The sequence below is a fragment of the Dromiciops gliroides genome, chromosome 3 (assembly GCF_019393635.1).
Source record: "Dromiciops gliroides isolate mDroGli1 chromosome 3, mDroGli1.pri, whole genome shotgun sequence".
Classification (NCBI taxonomy): domain Eukaryota; kingdom Metazoa; phylum Chordata; class Mammalia; order Microbiotheria; family Microbiotheriidae; genus Dromiciops; species Dromiciops gliroides.
The window spans coordinates 237858468-237881083 of NC_057863.1; the positions used below are offsets into that span (position 1 = coordinate 237858468).

Here is a 22616-nt window from a genome sequence, read left to right on the forward strand (position 1 = left end):
AAATAGTACATTCTCCTGAAAGAGCCACCAGTTTAAATTTACTTCTTTTTTAATGAAATGACAAGTAAATTTCTTCATTTATAATCTTCCATAAATAGTCTCTCAGGCCATCTTTCATTGGTAATATTTTTCAACACGAGGTGGCAGCATTTTCTGTAGATTAAATTGCACTCGTGGATCCTGATTTTGATCTTCAGTAAGATCATAGGATCTTAGAATTTTAGAACTGGTCCAGACTAGTTATTTTAGAGAAGAAGCTGAGCCCTAAGGAAGCATAAATGAAGATAATGTTTTCCTCCTTTCGTATGGTTAATAAGAGAAATAACTTACAGGTCATTCATACTTAGGATTTTATATTATCTCATACCTTAAAGGGTTTGTTGTTGTTGTTGTTGTTGTTTTTGGTTTTTTTTTGGATACTTCAGCAAAAAAAAAAAATATAAAGCAAAGAAAATACTTATCATTTTTTTCCCCTATTGCTACTAAAATAAAGGTATTTAAAGAAAATCTGGAATTTTCACCTTCTATTTTTATCACAAGGCTCAATGCCTCTTCCATCTAGTGTCTTTTTTCTCAAATCAAAGAATAGTCCCTTTAGAAGAATGGAATTAATCAGTCATTGGAAATATTATGATTTAGAGCTAGAAGGTATTGTAAGATCACATCTTCTAATCCTTTCCTTTTAGAGATGAGAAATCTCAGGCTCAAAGATGTTAAATCATTTGTCTAAGGTCACATACTAGCAAATAATGGAGCTGGTTTTTAGACTACAAATACAATGCTCCTTCTATCATACCATGCTATTATTATCCTGGTTTTATTGAGCACTTCCTATATGCTAGGCATTGTCCTAGGCATTTTGGAAAATATTAAGAATTTTAATACATCCTTATGTGTACGAGGAGCTTACCCTAACTCCACTGGGGTTATATTCTTTTCCCTATGATCAAATCTCAATAGTAGGTAGCAGTTAAAAAGATATGAAGTTACTCTGAAAATGAGAGATCTTCAATGTTTCACTATTGGACAAGCACAGAGCACAGATCAATCTATTGCAGCTATGGCCCTAATTGGTGGGTTTACATTTATTGATGTTAAACTCTCCCTCTTATTAGTACTGATTATGAACAATGACTATTTTTTTTAAATCATGCTAATCCTTTAAAGTATAATTGAAATTCAGAGTAAGAAATCATTCATTAAACATTAAAGCTAAACTATGTCAAGGTAAGACACTGGTGTTATTGTTTTGGGGGGTTTTGTTTTGTGTTTGTTTTTACTGTCAAGAACTTTAGGTCATATTTAAAATTCAGAGGAAATAATGCTGATGACAAGTGTGGTTTATGCATTCTTATTTCTAGTAATGGTCTTCTGCTTCTTCAAATCACTGTATGAATTTCTGATTGTATCTTTCTTAATTTAAAGATATTGGCATAATGAGGTTACTTCCAATATCTCTCAATTTAACACATTTCTTTTTGGTTAGGTGTAAAGCAGGATTCAGTATATTGACTTTGTTTTTCATTGACTTGTAGTAAAATGATTTTAAATACACTACAGTTTGTGAATAAAATGCCAATATTTCAGTTATTTTAAAAATATCCAACAAAGTACTATTTTTTAAAAAAATAAGTACTTGCTGACTATTGTTACTCCTTCTGGAATGATTACCAGTCTTTCCTTTGGTCTAAAAAAATTTCCACTTCCTGTTTCAACTGCTGCTAAAATATTTTTCCAATAATACTGTCATGGAATCTCTTGCTTACCAAGAACACTTTGGTTAATATACTCAATAACTGCTTTCAGGTATGACAAACTTTCTCCTAGCATTTAATGCCCTATTTCTTAAATTGTTATGTTTCCACTATGTATTATTACTTGTGAATGCATTTGAAATAGGACTACAGCCCTAGTTTGGTTGCTAAATAGAAAAGGGAAACAAATATTCATTCTAATACCATTAGGGAAAATTTCTCACAGATACCATAGGAAAGAATGGGCATGTAATTATTCTATGAAGTGCTAATTACATAAGATTCTGGTCACTAATGTCTGTCGAAGGAAATAGTGAGACTGGAAAATGCATGCTTTCACTACCTCAAAACCATCCCAACTACACACTCCCCATTTATGCATTGAAAACTTAAGGACATGGAATATATTTACTTGATTCATATCATATGCATTTAAAAATATTGTTATTCTTGATTTACATTTTCTTATTAAGTTTGTCTTCTGGCTATGATACTTAACAACAAAACCAAAAACAATCCTGCTATGCTTATTTCCTGATTCCTTACTTCCTTATTTCTTATTTTTAGTATTGCACAGCTTTTGGTTCTTTTATGTTTTTTCTACTTATAGCCCTGAAATCTCTCTCAAGACATATATTATACATGTAGAGCTGAAAGCAACTTTGGAGAGTATCTAGTCCAATAACTTTGTAATTTTACACATGAGGAAACCGAGACCCACAGAGGTTAAGTGATTTAACCTACTTAATGATGGAGCTGGGACACTGATTCTTTTATCAAATGCCAAAAGAACATTCCTCATGGAGCCTGGAGTTTTTGCCTTATTTTATTGTAAATTGACATTAAATCTGGATTTTTCTGTGGGGAAGAGGGGTGTGTGTGGATACTAGGGCTAGGAACAGCTATTTTATAGAATATTTCTCTTCCTTAAATCATTGATTGTATTAGATACTTAGCCAAATTCCAAAGTCTCTGAGGGTCTTTATACTTCTCTAATAACTCTTAGTGGATGACTAAGATACGAAACTGATAGGACTGACAAAATTATGTTAGGAAATCATCTTGGAATTGGTCTTTGCAAATTTAATTCTGTTTCTCTTGTTTTTCAGGTTTTTCTTCACAAATCTCAATTGCTAGTTGCAAACAATAATAATAGAATGGTGGATTTTTTCCCCCATTCAAAAAAATGGTCATTAAGGATTCCTTCTCAGTATAGCACAAGTGTAGAGGCACTCTACAAATTTGAAGTGTATTATTCTCAGCCCAGTTCTTGCTTCTCTTGCCATTTTACTTTATAGCTCTTTGTTCCACAATGACAGGAGCATGGTACCAGCCTAGCTTGCTTGATCTCACTGTGATCATGGAGCCCATAACGGGCAGCAGAACTGTCATAGAACTGCAACTAAACGTTTATGAGAGAGCCTGAACTCTGCTAGCCAACTCCAAATTCCTGGGCACGAGCCACTAGCTACCTGATGAGTGGAAATTTCAAACTCAGCCCTTCACACTACCCACTCCTTTTCCTTTTTCACTCCATTATTAGAAGTGGTGTAGAGGGTTTTGGCAGGCATCTCCAAAGATGAAGTCTCAGTGGCTTTTTGAGTCACGACATTCCATGCCACTGCTGTATTTGGATGCCATAGGGACTTTTGTATGCCTGGACCTTAAGTCATTGCTTGAAACAAGGCCAAGTGCACAGTATAGAATGTGTTCTCCTGTTTGCCTAAGAGCCATGTGTGGAAAAGCTTGAGCTATGGAATACCATGTGTTCTAGCAAAAAAGAGCATTAAAGAGCAAAGGATCCTCTAACCCTCCTGGGGTTTTCAGTTCTTCATAGTTTCTCTTCACTTTCCTTGGCTTTTCAGGGTCTTTGGGGAAGAAAAATAAGAATGACAATGGCAACAACAATAACGCTAATAATAATAAAAACTAGCATTTATATAACACCTACTATGTACCAAGCACTGTGCTTAGAGCTATATAAATATCATATCTGGTCCTTATTACAACTCTGGGATATGGGTGCTATCATTATTCCCATTTTACAAAGTGAGGAAACTAACATAGACAGGAGTTGTTATTTGCCCATGGTCGTACAACTATCAGAGCATCTGAAGCTGTCTTTGAATTCAAGTCTTTTTGATTCCAGACCCAACACACTACCTAGGCCTAACACACTGCATCAACTTGCTGTCTGTTATAATATAGCATTTGACTGACAGTTACAGCTCTTTGAATTTTGCAAAATGCTTTACATGCCTTATTTTATTTGATTCTCATAAGGGTGAGCTCTAAGTGGTGGTTTTATCTCCATTGTACAAATGAGAAACAACTGAGAATTAGAGATCTGACTTATCTATCATCACAATAGCTGTCCCAAGTTTCCTTCTCACTTTCCAACTCTTATCTAACAGCAAAGAGGATGTCATAGAATCAAGAACCACAGGGACTTAAGATGCCATTTAAGCCAACTTCCAAACCCCTTCCCAGAAAGTTGCAGGGCTAGATTTCAAAGCCCATCTTCTATGACCAAGAACCAGCTCTCTTCCACCACAGGCTTGTTGCTTCCTACAGCCCAGTGTGTGGGGCCTTGCATTCTTGATCAGAGTTGCTTACTTTAGATAAAAGTTGCTACCACATTATTTGGCCTATTTAGGTTAAGACTATAATAGCATGTTCATGAAGGCCATTAATAGAAATGTTTGTATTGGACAGGACCGCCACCTTGTGGGCACTTTTGAATACAACAGTATTCAGCTCAGATTATAGTTTATGTGAAAGTTTAGACCCTCCCAGTTTCTGTATCCCTAGCTTATTTATGCTCCAATTTATGCATATTGAGATGGCAACAAAAATTTTCCTTCCTTGCTCTCCTTTCTTTTCCATGGCTTCTTCAAGTCTAGTGGTGGGGACAGATGTAGAAATCTTTGGTGACAGGCAAGGATGGATTTCAAGGCTAGAAGAGCAAATACGCTTACTCTCTAGGTCCCGCTCTCTAATTCATCTGGCCTTTAATCATTTTTCTTCATTTTCTTCTGGCTCTAATGCTAGGTTTTCAGTGATACTGGACCTCAGTCCCACCCTAATCTTGACTCCAGAGCCTGTACTGAGGGTCTCAACTCTGACCCCTTGAGCTCCCATGATTTTTTTTGCAATAACCTCTAGGCCACAGGAGCTGACACTATATGTCTCATTCCTTGGGTGTGGAGGGAACTCAGTCTAAATGTCCAGCAGCTGGGGAAAGGGTATGTGTATGTCTGTGTACTATCTAGCCAGTTAGCTTTGTGAACCAAAACCCTTCTCATTTTGTGGGGTTCTCAACTCCTTCACATGAATCCTTCATTAAAGGATTTGTTTCATGTGTTGGATGCCCTCTTTTTTAAGAAAAAATATTTTATTAAAATCTTAGAGTTAGAGCTTAAAGGTCACCTAGACCAGCCCCCCTCATTTTATGATTTGATTTTTTAAAAAAATTTGTATTAATATCTTCTTTTATTTTTACATCAACCAAATTCCTCCCTATGTTTCTCCATTCCCAACTTTTAGAGACTTTATTCCTTACAACCAATAATTTTTTAAAGAAAAAGAAGAGAAAAATCAGCAAAACCGGTTAATTAAAAAAATCTCACAATATATTCAGTGTTCTACAACTGTGGACCTCCCTGTCTCTTCCCCCCACCCTCCCAAAAAAAGGAAATAAAGTATCTTTTCATATCATTTCTTACAGGGGGTCTAGCTTGTTCTTTTAAAGTTTGCAACATTCATTTTATGTTGTTTTGTCATTATTGTTTTTTGCTTTTATATTGGGTTGTAGTCATAGTTTATATTGTTTTGCCTCTGCTTATTTCACTTTGCATCTATTCTTGTCTTTCCCTGCTTCTGTATTCCTCATATTCTGACATCCACTTAACTGAAATAGCTGTGTCCAAGATTATTGTCAAGTCAGCATGCATTTATTAAACGCTTACTGTATGTCAGCCAGTGTTGCTAAGAAGGAGGGAAACAGAGGAGGCAAAAACAGTCCTTGTCCTCTAGGAGCTCCCATTCTAGTGGGGGAGATAATGTGGAAGTAAAATAGATTCTCTTTGAGAATGAAAGACCTCCACCAACAACAATTCCTCATAGTCATCACTCTTATAGTACAGTTACATTTCATTTACATTCATGTAGCTCAATACATTTAGTCATTCTCTCTTGGATTCCTCATCTGACAAATGAAGGGATAAATCTAAATCAGAAGTTCTTAAACCTGGGTTATGTGAATTTAGAAAAAATTATAAATATGTTTCAATATAATTGATTTCCTTTGTAATCTTACACATTTAATTTCCTGAATTAAAACAACAACGAAACCACCCAGCATTCTGAGAAGGGATCCATAGATTCCATTAGATTGCCAAAGGGGTCCATAATACTAAAAAGATTCAGTTCCCTGGGTCTAGATGAAGGTCTCTATAGTCTCTTCCATCTTTAAATTCTATGACTCTTTCTTTATTAAGGAAGCCCTAAAATGTTCCCATTTTTGATTAACTTTGTTCATTCTTAACTTGGGTACTGCCTATGTGTAAAACCTATGACTATTTCAGCATTTTTTGTAGGTAGCAATGGTATGATGGATAGGGAAGGAATTGGCCAAAGAGATTAAAAAATTATTCCACTCAGCTCTCTCTTTTTTGGGGGGTGGGGTGGGGCAATGAGGGTTAAATGACTTGTCCGTGGTCACACAGCTAGTAAGTGTCAAGTGTCTGAGGCCTGTATTTGAACTCAGGTCCTCTTGAATCCAGGCCCTGTGATTTATCCACTTGTACCACCTAGCTGCCCCTCCACTCAGCTCTAATCAGAAGTGGCCTCAAGCTGGGTAGATTCTTTCCATCAAACTCAACATACCCAAAATAGAATTTGTTTTCCATTCAGACCTTTTCCCAGAATCCCTTTTTCTGTTAAAGGCATCACCATCCTTCTAGTTACCCAGGTTTAAAACCTCAGAATCAGATGAATAGTACAGGATGATTCTATCTTCACTTCCTATGTCTAATCAGTTGCCAAATCTTGTTAATTATACCTTCATATCTTTCATATTTGTCCTTATCCTGCTAGTTTAGACCCTTATCCTTAGTCACCTAGACTGTTTCAAAAGCCTTTTAAGAAGTTTCCATTTGCGTTATTTCTCCTCTCCAGTCAGTTAAAAAGTTACGAAAAATGAAATAATTTCTGCTTGCAAGAAGCTTATATTTTAATGAGATATACATATATATGTATATATATATATAAAACACATATGAAACATAAATATATGTGAAATAAATATAAAGAGAATAAATGCAAAATAGTTAAATTAAAGGTAGGGGGGGAATACTAGCATTTGGGGTAATTGGGGAAGGTTTTGTGTAGAAAGTGGTACTTGAGCTGAATCTCTAAGGAAAAAAAAAAGATTTCTGTGAAGTAGAGTTGAAAAGGCAGTACATTTCAGGCATGGACCAGGCCTAGTGGAAGGCATGGCATGGGGAGATGGAATGTTAAATGTGAGTCACAGGTAGAAATTCACTTTGGCTGGATTGCAGAGGCAGGAAGTTGAGTAATGTACAATAAGACTAGAAAGATAGGTTGAGGCCAGATTGTGGAAAACTTTTAAAAGCTAAATAGAAGGATTTATAATTTTTTCCTAAAGGCAGCAAGGAACCACAACAGTTGATTGGGAAAGGGAGATGTATGGTCAGGTAAAAGAAAATTACTTTGGGAGCCCTGTAGGGAGAGACTTGAGGCAGGAAGATCAATTAAGAGGCTGTTATTAATAATTTAGGTTAAAGGCAATGAGGTCCTAAAATAACAATTGCCAAACTGATCTTCCAAAAAGTACAGATCCTAATGTGCATTCCCCTATCAAATAAACTTCAGTGGCTCTGTATAGCCTCTTCAAGCAAATCACAAATGCCTACATTTGGTATTTATTCCTCTTCAAATCTTGACTCCGATCTATCTTTTCAGTTTGATTTCATATTACTCCCCTCAGACACTGTTATATTAGCCTAATTGCTGTTCTCCCAGTACAACATTCCATTTCTGTCCTCCTCTATGTCTTTACACAGGCTTTAAATACTCTCTTACTTCAATTCTGCCTTGTATACCTACCTAGCTTCTATCGTTTAGGTTCCACCTCCTACACAAGGTGTACATGGATTTCCATTTCCCGCTCCTCACCACAAGTGGCTGTGAATATGTCTTGCTCTTTAAAAAATATATCTGTGTACTTTTTTTTTCACCTCCAAGAGAGTGTAAACTCCTGGAGGGCAAGGATTACTTCGTTTTTTGTCTTAGTATCCTCCGCGCTTAGCACAGTGCCTGGTAATCATTGGAACTTTAAAAAATTGGTTTGTGGAATTGAATCAAACTATTTAGATCATTTTTCAGTGATATCTTTTCTATGTGTTTTGTCAGCTAGAGACAACCATTTGCAGCACTTCTTGAGATGTAGATGATTTCAGTATGTGATGAAAGAATGCATGTAAAATAAATTACTTCCTTGCTGTTTTAGGCAAAAATAACAATCACTACAAAATAGTCATTTTTCCATACCCTTTTCTAATCTAAAAATAGTTATTTATTTTTTTAACAGGTTTCCTCCATTTTTTGATGACAACCCATTTGGCATCTATCAAAAAATTCTTGCAGGCAAAATAGATTTCCCCAGGCATTTGGATCTCTATGTAAAGTAAGTAAATTGGCTCTTCTGTCATTTGCTTGTTTATTTTAAGAGCCTCCTAATTAAAATCACAGTTAAAGCATATGCATAACAGGATACCATATTGCAGCATCAAATGTGCTGTATTCAAAAATATCAGGAAAGTCTTAGTTTCCACACAAAAGAAATGTTTTTAATTATTCAGTTTAATGAAGTATAACAATTTAATGCTCTATCATCTTTTATCTTTTGCACTTCAGTTTTGTCTGAAGTCTTCCAAACAAAGGTATTTAATCATCAAATAAGGAAGTACAGGCATTGGTATAATATTAATGGGTTTTCTTAACAATTCTATCACTGGCAATATTGTTGATAGGTTCAACAGCATCTACTTATATTACATTTGTACTTACTATCTTGTGATACAAATAATTTTTGTGGTAACAACATTAAATGTTGGCATTTGTGTGACAATCGAGTTGGTGGTTATTTGTTGCTCTATCTCCCTTGTGTGTTGGACTCATTAATAATATTTGTAATAATTTAAAAATAGAGTGATGTACTAATTCTTTTCCTCCTTTATTGAAACCCCTGCCCCTCCCCCGCCCCAAATTGCTACCAACTTGAACTTTTCTAGAGTTTTAACTTTAGATAGTATGGGATGTTAATTATGATTTCTTGTTTTCATCTTAAAGGATTCAGTGGTAGTCTAGCTATATTGGTATTCATAAAATGCATGTAAAACAAGATTAAACTGTAGCAAAACTAAGGATTTCCTTCTCCCATGCTCTTAAGGGAAAAAAAAATATTGAAATGGCCTGTGGAAATTAACTTTAGAAAAAAATATTTTTCATGAGCAAGGGCCAGGTGATGATGACTTTACAAACTCTGAATTGTTCAAGAAATCCTTCCAGCATTGTTAAGGTTAGTCATTTTCACGAGAGTGAATATTTCTAAGCCGACAGACCTGGAGCATGAAGTTCTCCATCTGCACACCAGGTAGAGTGTTTTCCAGGGGTTGCGCAAGCTTGTTCCATTCTCTTCCATCCCTGGGCTCCATTTGAAACAAATAAGTCATGTTTTAAGAGCTTTAGCATTTAATGGAGGCTTACTTTAAAAATGAGGAAAAAAAAAAAGAAAAAAAATTTCTTGTCCTGGAAAAACAATAAAAAAGGGGGAAATCCAGCTAATGTAAGGTAATCCCATTAGTTAGGGATACAAGAAAAAGCTTCACTATTTCTTTTAGGATGATCTCTTTTCTGTCAAAAACAACACTTTTGGGTCTTTGCTGTTTGTGACATCTTATTTTGCAAATGAACAGACGGCACAGTGGATAGAGCACTGGCCCTGGAGTCAAGAGTACCTGAGTTCAAATCTGGCCTCAGACACTTAACACTTACTAGCTGTGTGACCCTGGGCAAGTCACTTAACCCCAATTGCCTCACTTAAAAAAAATAAAGTAAAAAGTATGATATGGGAAAGTATTTTACATAAAATTATATTTAATTTAGCCTATTGTTATGGGGAAATAGGTGGGGGGTTTGGGAAAGGGGTAGGGGTTTGGGTTTGGGGTCCTTAGGAATTCCTCTTTAAAGAATTACACCCTCTTGCACACAAATCCAGTAGAATAAGATAATAGTTTATTTAGGGGCTAGGGAAGGGAAACCAAGAGGGAAATCCTTGGACTTCTTCTCATGGGGAGAAGGTATGGCACAGAACGTGGCTTTGAGATACCAAGCTCCATGAGCAGGAGACAGGCAGATACTTTTATAGAGGACTGATGGGGGTGATCATCTGACTGTGGAAAGTTCCCTTATTGAGGGAGGATCATCCTCCACTGGTGGTGGCTGGGGAAATTGAGTGAGGGGTGGCTGTGGATCTCTCAAGCCATCTCTCTGCTCCTTAGGCCAAAAAGGCAGCAGCCACATCTAATCTTATCTCCCCAGGGGTGGGGGATACTGAAATGAAGGGTGATGGTTCCAGTCCCGATCAAGTTCCACTTAATTCTTTAGGTGTGTCTGTCTTTTGGTTTAGTTTCTCAAAGAGAAGGTTCTTTCATGTACCCCAGAGAACTTCTGGTGTGGTCTGGGCCCATAACACTATGGCAGATATTTTATATATGCATGGTAGTCAGTAGCAAGGAAGACTTCCATTTGTTGCAATTTTTAAAATTATACATATACACACATATGTATACTCACATGATGTATTTGAAAGAGTTAAAAGTAGACAGCATACTGACGACTAAATTTATGGCTACCAGATCACCTCTGGCTACTTCCACATTCTTCTTGACAACTGGATTGAGGCAAAAAGATGCTTAACTGATGGGTGAGCAGCTGTTGTTTTAGCCAGTGTGTATGTTGGCAAAGCTTGTGCCAGAAAGGATATGCATTTATACATGCTTAAGATTTTTCTGTTGGAAAATATGCTTTGAGTTGCATGGGATGAGACAAGACCAGAAATTTAAATTTTCTGTTATATTCCTATTTCTAGTATCTCATATTTCATACAATCATAAATCTGTAAAGCAAGTCAAGTATCTTGCCAAAATTAATTTTTTTCTACATCATTGACTTGTTTTTCATCATTTATTTTTTTCTAGACTGTGGCACTGTGGGGGTTTTATCATTATAAATGAAATCTACTTTAGCATAGTTTAGAAACTATACATGACAAAGAATGGTTTTATGAGCACATCCTTTGAACATTACACATGAATTAATACAATTTTTTTGCATATCAATAAGAGTACTGTACCAGTGCTAGCTGGAGGTATTCAGTGGGAATTTATTAAGTAGACATTTATTTAGTATTCAGAGAAATTTGTGAATTTATTTTTGTATTTATAAAATTTGTACCTGGAAAAAATTTTTTTTAAAAATTACTGTGTTTTGGTTTATTCCTCTAACTTTTCCTAATGATCAACCAAAAAAGATAACAACCTTGTTTTTCCCTGGCAGGTCTTCCAGCGATAAGTAGCTTTTACAGAACTGTATTATGTTTCAATGTATAACTTTTTAAGTGTACAAACAAAATGATAGTTTCCAAGGTAAAAACAAAACAAAAACAAATCAAGAGGTCATTTGATTCATCCCTCTGAATTCAGAAATAATTTCACTCAGAAATCACATTCCTTGAGTTCTGTTGGAAAAATATTCTTGTGTCTTAGCATCTTTACCATAGAAAAACTTCTCAGAGGTTTTTAAAACAAAGACATTCTTTGAAAGAATCAGTATATAAATTGAAATAGAGATGAATATGTGATGATTTATAAACCTCCAATATAAACCTGCCATTTAAACTTTTTTCTTGTCTTATCTTTAATGTAACCAGAAGACATTAATGACTAGCTATTCAACATGAATAAGGTTATGAAGTTTTTTTGTTTGTTTGTTTCGGTTTGGTTTTTTTAAGTGAGGCAATTGGGGTTAAAGTGACTTGCCCAGGGTCACACAGCTAGTAAGTGTTAAGTGTCTGAGGCCGGATTTGAACTCAGGTACTCCTGACTCCAGGGCCAGTGCTCTATCCACTGTGCCATCTAGCTGCCCCAGTTATGAAGTTTTCAAACTAGAAAGATACTTTGAGATTACATGTTCTAACTTCTTTTCACATATGTGGCAACTAAGCCTTAGAGAAGTATACTTATTTGTCCAGTGTTGCATAGTATTCAGAAGGCCATTTCTAGAAGCCACACTTTTTTTATTCAGAGTTGGGTTTTACTTTAAATATATCACAGTTAAATATACATGACTGGAGACCCATTAAAGTAGTGCCTCAATTTTCTCCCCCTGAGAAGTATTAGTAATCTCCAAGTCCTTTAAGCTTTTCCTCAAAAGCCATAGTCTTAATATTTTACTTTTTAGCTGACCTCTCTCCCTTCTCCATATCATTGGCCTGATTTCCAAATGCACACTGATTAGAAAGGCTTACACAATGACCAGTATTTTCATCTAGTTGTCTCATATTCCCTTTATGATCCATCTGTATCCAAATCTCTTAGTGTTATGCTTACTTTTCTACTGGGGCTTTCTGAGAGTGGTGGCTTAAGGGGTTCAAGGTGCTGGAGATAAAACTCAAGTTGTTTTAAATGGCTTCAGGCCTCATTTGAACTTGAACAGACACACCTTTTCTCCCTCCCCCCATATACACACACACACACACTCATACTCTCTCTCTCTCTCTCTCTCTCTCACACACACACACACACACACACTCACACTCACACTCACTCACTCAGCTCTGTCCTAGGTCTGGATGTTTGATGAGCAAACACCTATGGACTTGTTCTAGGCCTAGCTACTGACAAATGGACACAGATGACAAAAAGGTTTTGATTCTCACTTTCTAAGCCATATAATTCAAATTGGCTGTGCAATTCAAATAATTTTGTCAGATTGAGGACCTGTAAACTCTTTACCTGGTTAAACATGAAGATGATCCTGAGGGATTGGCTATACCATTATATTTATTTTTTCCCAAAACCTCCCAAATCGCTTCTAAATTTATGTCAATCTAATGACTGTACTGGCTAGTATCTAGCACCAGTCTTAGGCATCTAAGACCAGTGTGTGTGTGTGTGTGTGTGTGTGTGTGTGTGTGTGTGTGTGTGTGTGTGTGTGTGTGACCATCTATCATCATCATCATCATTATTACCTAGGTGGTTCAATGGGTAGAGCACTGGTCCTGGAATCAGGAAGACCTGAGTTCATATATAGCCTCAGGCATTTACTAGCTATGTGACCCTGGGCAAGTCACTTAAACTCTGTTGGCCAGAGTTTCCTCAATGGTAAAATGGAGATAATAACATCTACCTCCAGGGTTGTTGTGAGGATCAAATGAGAATATTTGTAAAGTGCTTAGGATAGTGCCTAGCACATAGTAAGTAATATATAAATCAATCCTTCCTTCCTTCCTTCCTTCCTTCCTTCCTTCCTTCCTTCCTTCCTTCCTTCCTTCCTTCCTTCCTTCCTTCCTTCCTTCCTTCCTTCCTTCCTTCCTTCCTTCCTTCCTTCCTTCCTTCCTTCCTTCCTTCCTTCCTTCCTTCCTTCCTTCCTTCCTTCCTTCCTTCCTTCCTTCCTTCCTTCCTTCCTTCCTTCCTTCCTTCCTTCCTTCCTTCCTTCCCTCCTTCCCTCCCTCCCTCCCTCCCTCCCTCTCTCCCTCTCTCCCTCCCTCCCTCCCTGCCTCCTTCATGTACCAGTAGGTGTAATCTCTAGCCCTGTATGTCTGTTCCCTTTACAGATGGCATTTTGATAGACAATGAACTGGTGACAACCATATAGTTTACATAATATGTTTTTTTATTTCTCCCTCTCTCTAGCAGAATTAAGTATTTTCCTGTTTTAGTGGAAGACCTTGCTATTTATTTACTACAATTCTAATCAGCTTTCTGATTTTTATATCAGTGGAGAAGGTTATAGCTCACACAAAGAATATTTGGGCATATTTATTGAAATTATGGAATTGTATGATTCCTGAATTCACATCTCAGCAAAATAATGATAAATACCCACATAGGTATTAGAAAGTTTTCCCATCTATCTGTCCCCCTACCTTCTTAGAATTATATTGAGCTCTTGGCTACATGATTGAGATAGTTTTACCTCTTAGACATCTTAACATGTCTACTTCAATTTGTCATATTTATACGCACCTTTGAATCAGGATATAAATTGTTTGGTCTTTAAAACATCCTTCTGTGGTACAGGTTATAAGCATGTCAACCACCCCACCCAAATAGCATTAACCTTGTAAATTACTTTTCTTAATTTATAAATAATGGAATTTTAGAGCTAATAGGGACCATGGTGATATTAGAGACTAGCTTCCACATGTTATATTTGTGATATATGAGATTCAGAGGGCTTGTGATATCCCCAGTGTTACAAAGCTAGTTCTTTAATAGCAGAGACTAGAGGAGTACGCAAACCTCCCCATTGGGAGGTTATTAGTCTTTCTTAACTTCTCCTTGTTTTATATTCATAAAGCTTTGGGAGCAAGTTTTGTCATAGATATTTAGGAGTCAAATTTGCTGTAGGAATTCTAAATTTTTGTTTTAAAACAAAACCACAGATACTGTTCTCTATCCTATAATAACCCAATTTTATACTACAATTTTTTGTTTACCAAGCATTTTCCTCAAAGTGATTCTGTGAGACATATAGTACAAATATTATCTCTATTTTACGTGCAAGGAAACTAAGACTTGGGGCTTAAAGAATCTCCTTTGGAAACTAGTCAGATCAGTATTATTAGTGCCCCTGGAAAAGAGTATGCTGATCAGTTGCCCTGTGGTTCCACTCAACATTTCTATGACTTCCCAGACCAGAACGTATCAGTATCCATATATATTTTGACTTCCAACTTTAGAGTGTAAACTCTTTGAAGGGAGGTAATTCTATGTATTATATTTGTATCTTAGCACTTAGCAGAGTATTGAGTGCTAAATAAATATTTCTTCATTGATAATGTCCATTCATTCATTTATTCATTCACAGTCACACAACTTATCAGAGACAATACTTAAAACCAGGTTTACTATCAACTCTTTTTTTGTGATTAATGAAACTGTTTTGGAAAGGAGTACTATTATTGCTCCATATACCAGCTTGGTTCTATAATCATTTCATCCTTTACTGCTTTGTAATATTGAGTAGCAAGTTTAACCTACTGAGTCTTATTTCTGTCAGAACTAACTATCTATTTTTACACTATTGAGAATATTTGTTTGCAACTTTGGAACATGTAATTGAACACACAGGCTTAGGTTTTGTTTTGTTTTCAAAATGTTTATTGTGAATGTTGTGAGCCCATGGAAAGAGTGGGTTGTATTTTGAATGATAATCCTATAAATAAATAGACCAGTGGGTAAAAGGCTTGTTTAAAACAGATGTCTTCCATTTTACAAGGATTATTTGACAGGTATATTTACTCTAAAGGAGGCCTTTCACTGTTATCTGAAGGGCATAGTCACAGTTCTAATTTTCATATCCCAAACCTACATTTTGCAAAGTGAAAAATCACTTCTGTTCCCTCAACCAGGCCAAGTGCTCTCAGACCCATAGTAAATGAATTATTTATGACCTGTAGAACTTCCTTTTTTTTTTTTTTTTTTTTTTTTTTTTTTTTTTTTTTTAGTGAGGCAATTGGGGTTAAGTGACTTGCCCAGGGTCACACAGCTAGTAAGTGTTAAGTGTCTGAGGCCGGATTTGAACTCAGGTACTCCTGACTCCAGGGCCGGTGCTCTATCCACTGCGCCATCTAGCTGCCCCAGAACTTCCTAATAATAGAAAATTTTATACTAAAAGAAAACACAAAGAGTAACAAATCCATCCTCTGCTGTAGTGTGCCAGTTTTTATTCTTAGTCCATGTGTTAATGTGTGTTGTGTTTGTTTTCAGAGATAAAGTACCAATTCTGTTACTTTTTTTTCTTGTCATAATAGAGACCTTATTAAGAAACTTCTTGTTGTAGACAGAACAAGACGACTCGGAAACATGAAGGTCAGTATTCAATTCTTCATATATTAAATAATATTCTGCATGAGAATAACTTCATTGAATATCCTATTTACACCTACAAATGTCATTTATACTAAATGAAAAAGTCTACATTTGGAGGGTTCAAATCTGATGTGTTTTAGTCTCAGTTATTTCTATTACTTCCTGGCCCTGCTACAAAGCTTTTGGAAGTAAGGGTCATGAAAAATGATTCAGAATGGTACAGGGGACTAATTATTAAATCAATTTTCCTTAATTATTTTAAATTTCTTAGGCATGCCATTTTTAAATTATGATTTTTCTTGGGAGAGAAATGCATGAATTTCTGTTATGTTTTTAAAGCTTAAGTTATAAATGAAGTTTTTATATATATACATATATATACACATGTATGAGTTTGTATGTGTATATACATATACATAGACACACACATATGTGTGTGTTTACATATAATATTACTATCCACTATCATTCATTTTACATTCTTTGTTAGCACATCTACAAAAAGATTTGGGCAGGCTTGAGATGAACTGAATGTTGCCCAAATGAAATTAAAAGGGATAAGAATAAAGTCTTGCTGTTCAGCTCAAAAAAGCAACTGTATCAATATGGTGCAAAGGCTTTTGGGCAAATAAGCTCCATATGATGAGTTCATAGATTACCTCAGTAGAAGTATATCATCCAGAAGGGATAGTCTCAGTGTACTCTGCCATGGTCAGGCCACATCTTGAGTTATTGTGTTCAGTTCTGGGTTTCACATTTTAAGGAGGACATTGACAAGCTAGAATGTGTACAGAAGAAGATGACCAGAATGGTGAAGGGGACTGGAAACCATGCTATACAAGGATCAGTTGAAAGAAAGGTTGGTTAGCCTGGAAAAGACATGGGGGCGAGGGGGAGAACAATAGTTGTCTCTAAATGTGTGAAGCGTTATTATGTGGAAGAAGAATTAGATTTCTTATGCTTGACCCCAGAGACAAATTAAAAATTAAGTACTAGTGGATGGGGAAATTACAGTGGCAGATTTTGGTTCAGTGTCAGAAAAAAGAAATAATTTATGAAACATTCACATTTTGATAAAAGTCTATCAGTAGCACTTGATGCTTTTAAGGGTCATAACCCCCCAACTTAGTATTATAGTATATTTTCTCTATGTGTTTGATCTTTTTAATTCTAAAAATATAAAAATTACTGTCTTCATAAATGCTTATGTTTGATTGACTTTCTGTACCTTGTGCAAGGTACTCCAGTTACCTTTTATTGACATTATATATGTTTTCCCTTAATTGAATTTGTTTCTTGAGGATGATGACTATTTCATAATAGTACTTAGCACATAGTAGGTATTTAATAAGTTCTTGATGCATTGATCTAATTTCTCCTGAGAAGGCTAAATATCTCTTATAGTTTGTTAAAATCTGAAAGAAAAGCCATTTAACTAATTTAGGGGTCCCATTTCCCTTTATGCTTCATTTCCAAGGTTTAATGTTAGCCATATGTTATGAACTAATTAGTAATGTTTCTATAATGAAAGTGGTGACTGAGACCTGGGTATGATAATTATTTGTCAAGAATATTCACCATTACACTATAATCTAGACACTGTTTTAGTAATAAAAAAGTAAACATCTTATTTTCCAGTGCGAATAGAGGGCAATGCATAAATTTGCTAATTGTTCTTCCACATCCTGGGTTACAGGGCTGAATTTATCTTGGAGAATAAAATGTCATAAAAATTTTAAAGAAAAATGATTTGTTACTATGCTGTTTAGTATTTTCCATTTATGTTTCCTAATATATTTTTTCTGGTACTACCTGCTGCTGTTAATGCTAGTTATATAGCTGTGAGAGAAGTTTTTTAGAGAAGGAAAATTAATACATTTCCCTTTTTAAGACAAGTACTTTAATATTAAGATAGTAAAGGGGTTTCTTGCTTCATGCAGGTATTACACTAATTGACCTTTCAGATCTCTAATAGCTCTGATGTTATGAAAATTCCTATAACTTTGGGCCTTTCTAAAATCCCATTTGTTTATAGGGATATGGATCCATCTTAATTTTCTCTCCTTTGCAAATCAATATTCTCTTTGTGCAGCAACAGGCAAGATTCAGGCACAAAACTTATTTACAATGTCAAGCACAAAATGACTATGTCACAATCTTAAAATTTATTTATAAAATAGAGAGGATTTTAAAAATCTCTGAACTGTGAGAAATATAATACTGTGTTATTCTTTGTTGGATTTTTAAAATCTTTTTTTCTGAAATCATTGTCTTACTTTGAAATAACTATCCACTCTACGTTTGTTGTCTTAGAAGAGGCTAGTATTCCATTACCGAACATATTGTTTAAATGGTTTCAGCTCTCTTATCACTTATCTCTTACCACTCACCCCCTACTTGTCCTTGCGGCCTTTATGCTATGGACTGGAGCAGTAAGGGGCTAATAGTATGAATTGGGGGAGGTACAGGCCCATTCAATTTTACAACAAATGCTGACTTTCCCACATTCCCTTCAGAAGCTATAGGAGGAGATAATATAGTTTGCAAAGTATATGGACTTTGTTTTTCAGTTTTTCAAAAGTTTTCCTATTATCCTATTCTTTATTAAATAAGTTAATATAAACACATTCCACATAACCAGTTACTTAAACATAGTGATGGCATATTATTAGCTTTGCATTTATGCCTTCTCTACTTCTTTTGAAGAATGGAGCAGATGATGTGAAAAGGCACCGGTGGTTCAGATCTGTGGACTGGGATGCTGTACCCCAGAGAAAACTGAAGGTAAAAAATTGGCCTTAAAGGCCACAATCTTCATATTTAGGTAGCCAGTTTTGGTTACCAAGATAGGCCAATAATAAAAACTGTTATAACTCTTTTATTTTAATGTTACATGGTTGAACTGAATAAGCAAAATTGACTTTGAAAAAAATTGAGAAATTCTCAAAATTGTTCATTTTCAAAACAAGTGTGTTATTCATTAAACGACTTAATACTGAAAAAGACCTAATATTCAATAAAGAACATTTGTAGAAAAACATTTAGTGGAAACCTTCCTAAGGGCTATATAAGTCAGGCGGAATTATTCTAGGGCAACCATGTAAATTACTTCATTATAAACTTCTCATAGTAACTAAAGAACTATATCTCAATTTATCTGAATCAAGATATATCTTTACAACTGAATAGGAACCATTTGGGGACAGAGTATGACACCCAATAGACAATGTAAATTTCATTGTATGAGCTTGCGAAGGGTGAATACCCAAATCTTCAAATGCACTGCTTAATTGGCTTTTAAAAGACATCCATAACTTAGACTTCCTTGCTATTCTTGGAGGTTCCAGAGCTCATGCTTTCTCAGTTGCATGAAACCCTGTTACAAAGTCATGTGTCCAGTACATGTTTAGATATGTATTAGTATTAATTAAATAAATCACTGTAATAAATATAGATATTTGAAAAACATTTTTATACAAACACACACACATACACATTGCAGAAGATGTTGTCCTGAACTTAAAGAATTTCAATGGTAACCATGAACAAAGTAACAAAAAATTTTCCATGCTGAAACCCTCTACTGCCATATTTTCTGCCAGCACATTTATAAGCTTAGGTTTATAGAGATGTGGAAAATATGTAGATTCTTTAATTAAAATCAAAGAGTTTTAAAGGTGATCAGTCTTAATCTAATCTAAATTCTTTATAGACTATGATAAAAACAAAAGTTGGAACCCAAAAAGTTTTAAGTAACTTGTTCAAGTTTTCCCAGCCAGAGGTAGAATTCCCAAGAGCTAGCTCAAGACACATTATTAGAAGTACCCTTCAACTCTCCCCTTACCAAGTTTTGGGTTCTTTTCACCAAAGCCTCATGTCTCTTAGTTCTTCATGCCTGAGTAAATGTTGTTCTTTACAGCTATTTAATACTGTCAGTGGTGTACCCTCATTTGGGGGGGTAGGGCGGAACAATGGGTTAAGTGACTTGCCCAAGGTCACACAGCTAGTAAGTGTCAAGTGTCTGAGGTTGGATTTGAACTCAGGTACTCCTGAGTACAGGGCTGGTGCTTTATCCACTGTGCCACCTAGCTGCTCCCTCATGTACTCTCTTTTAATGTATTTTCAGTTTTTAAAAAATGACCTACTTATTCTTTACATTGTTACCTCAAGTCTAGAAAGGTTTCAGGTGAATGCAACAACACATTTATTGAGTACTTACTATGTGCAAGGCAGTGTGTTGGCTGCTAGGTGTACAAAGATAGAAAATAAATACTTCCTGTTTTGTGCTGTAATACATTGTGCTAGAATATAGGCCAAGACTGTATGTTTGTCATTTGAGTACCTGCTTAGCAACTTCTGAGGAACTCATGACCAAGCTGGTGATGAATGATGTGTTTTGGAGTCACAATAAATCTTGAAGGCTTTTTACTAAATCTGCTTTGGTGCAGGTTCTCAAAACATTATTCTTCCGAAATAGCATCAATAAGCTAATTAATATAAATACCTATTTGTAAATTACATAATTTGCTTTCCTTCTAAAACTTTTTGGCATGCTTCCTTAGCCTCCTATAGTGCCGAAGGTATCCAATGATGGTGATACATCTAATTTTGAAGCTTATCCTGAAGATGACTGGAACAAGACACCACCTGTGCCTCCTAAAGACTTAGAAATCTTTAAGAATTTCTGAGTACAGGGAACCACATATGGAAAGGTATACCTTTATTTGCCATACTCTTTAAAAAAAAAGTGCTGCTTTTTATATTTTAAACCATAAACCCATGTAATACAATTTTGTTCTCTTGCCCATTAAATTGTTTAACTCAGCAGCCAATGAATAGGAGGGCAAGAAGTACATTTGGAATTAAAATATTTTGAAGGGCAATCCCTCCAGCATGCTGCTGATTCTTTTTTGTTGTTGTTGTTTGTTTGTTTTTTTGTTTTTGCTGGGCAGTGAGGGTTAAGTGACTTGCCCAGAGTCACATAGCTAGTAAGTGTCAAGTGTCTGAGGCCGGATTTGAACTCAGGTACTCCTGAATCCAGGGCCGGTGCTTTATCCACTGCGCCACCTAGCTGCCCCTGATTCATTTTTTAAAGATATCAAGGCTTATTTTTTCATTGTGCAACCATATCTTCTCTTGTGTAATATGTAAAAATAAAAAAATGTGAGATTGTTCTTTTATTTATTTAAAAATAAACATAGGTCATAGAATGTTTTCTGTTATATTTCTATTTCCTAAACTATTCTGTAATGATATTTCCTTATAGGTTGTATTAAGTGAAATCTGCAACCTTTTGAATGAGCATTAACTCAACAACTTTTAAGATTATTGTGGAGAGTTATACCAGGTAGTTAATAGAGGCTTCAGTGTTATTACCCACTTTTCAATTAGCTCCATTTTTACCAATCTATGTTTGCTGTAATAATTTAACTATGCTACCTGAGCAAAATAACATGCAGCAAAGGGTAGGAAAATAAGATCTTATCTTTACCTCTTGAAATGGTTAGCATATTGTTATTACTTGATAAAGTTCGGTCATTTTTATGGTTGTGACCAATTGTGACTTAAAATGAAGAATAACTTGATATTTTTACGTGTGTTTTTTTATTAGGTTGTGCAAAACAAACTTTAAAGTGTTAGTATTGAAATCATAAGATAGTCTTACAATCTGTTTACTTTGTGTCTGTTTCATTTTCTCTGCTTACTTCAATAGCTTATTCTTTTGACAACCATTAAACCTTATTCATGTATTTTAAGCCAGGAAAAGTCTAGAAAGATTAAGCTCTTTTTAAAAAACACTTGTATGTATACAGAGATATCTTTTGAATAATGCATATTTGATAAATCCTTGACACCTGCCTCTGCATATTTGTACCATAAACTCTTATCAGTATGAGAAGGAATCCTGTTTAGTCACCCAAAAAACACTGTCCTCATTAAGGTGATACACTAATGTATCTTACTCTACACATTGGATGTGTTCTTAGAAAGTTGGGTATATAATACATTTTTTTGTATATAATTATTTTAAATAAACTAAATAAACTCCTGTTTGAGTTTTTTTTTTAACTTTCAGTGGAATTCAAAGTATCCTTCTGTATAAGATCAATAGCCCTAAATCAATAAATCTGGATTTTTGTATATTTCAAATGATTCAAGAAGGATTCCATTATGTTATAATATATGTAAATAATTTTAGTAAAGTAATATTCATTGTTGAGATAAACAATCCCAGGGGGTCAATTTTACATATTTGAAATTTTCAGATGTTAAATGTTTAAGATTTTATAAATAATAGAACCTTTTTATTAAAAAAAAAAAGGCATCCTTTTGGATAGAGATTAGATTTGTGATTTCATTGCTGTATTGAACTTCCTCTTACCAATACAGATGAAACCCTTCACTACAATTTAGAGTTGCCTTAGAGTTACCTAGAACAGTGGAAGATTAAATGACTTGCCTGGGGTCACACCAATATGTGTCAGACATGGAACTTGACCCCAGATCTTCTTCCTGGCTCCATGGCTAGCTATGTACTATGTGATGATGCCTCTCAAATAGGGAAACTGGAATTAAATGTCAGTTACTGTTGTCCAGCTGTAATTGCTAATGTTTGAATTAACTGTTCCCCTTGTTTCTCTGAAACATTTCTCATCATCTCCATTGTGGGTTTATGACAATG

General features: G+C 35.2%; 1 protein-coding gene across 2 annotated transcripts in view; it reads left to right on the forward strand.

Moving 5' to 3' along the window:
• PRKX (protein kinase X-linked) overlaps positions 1-22616 on the forward strand; it is a 154581-nt gene that overhangs the window by 126260 nt on the left and 5705 nt on the right. Inside the window, exons 5-9 of one of the 2 annotated variants that reach the window (XM_043997563.1) lie at positions 8368-8463; positions 15877-15934; positions 16698-16793; positions 18641-18718; positions 20497-20646. In XM_043997563.1, coding sequence (XP_043853498.1) covers positions 8368-8463; positions 15877-15934; positions 16698-16793; positions 18641-18718; positions 20497-20622 — 454 coding nt within the window. In that variant the 3' untranslated portion in view covers positions 20623-20646. The remainder of the gene's footprint in view (positions 1-8367; positions 8464-15876; positions 15935-16697; positions 16794-18640; positions 18719-20496; positions 20647-22616) is intronic. The other variant, XM_043997564.1, reaches the window with a different exon arrangement.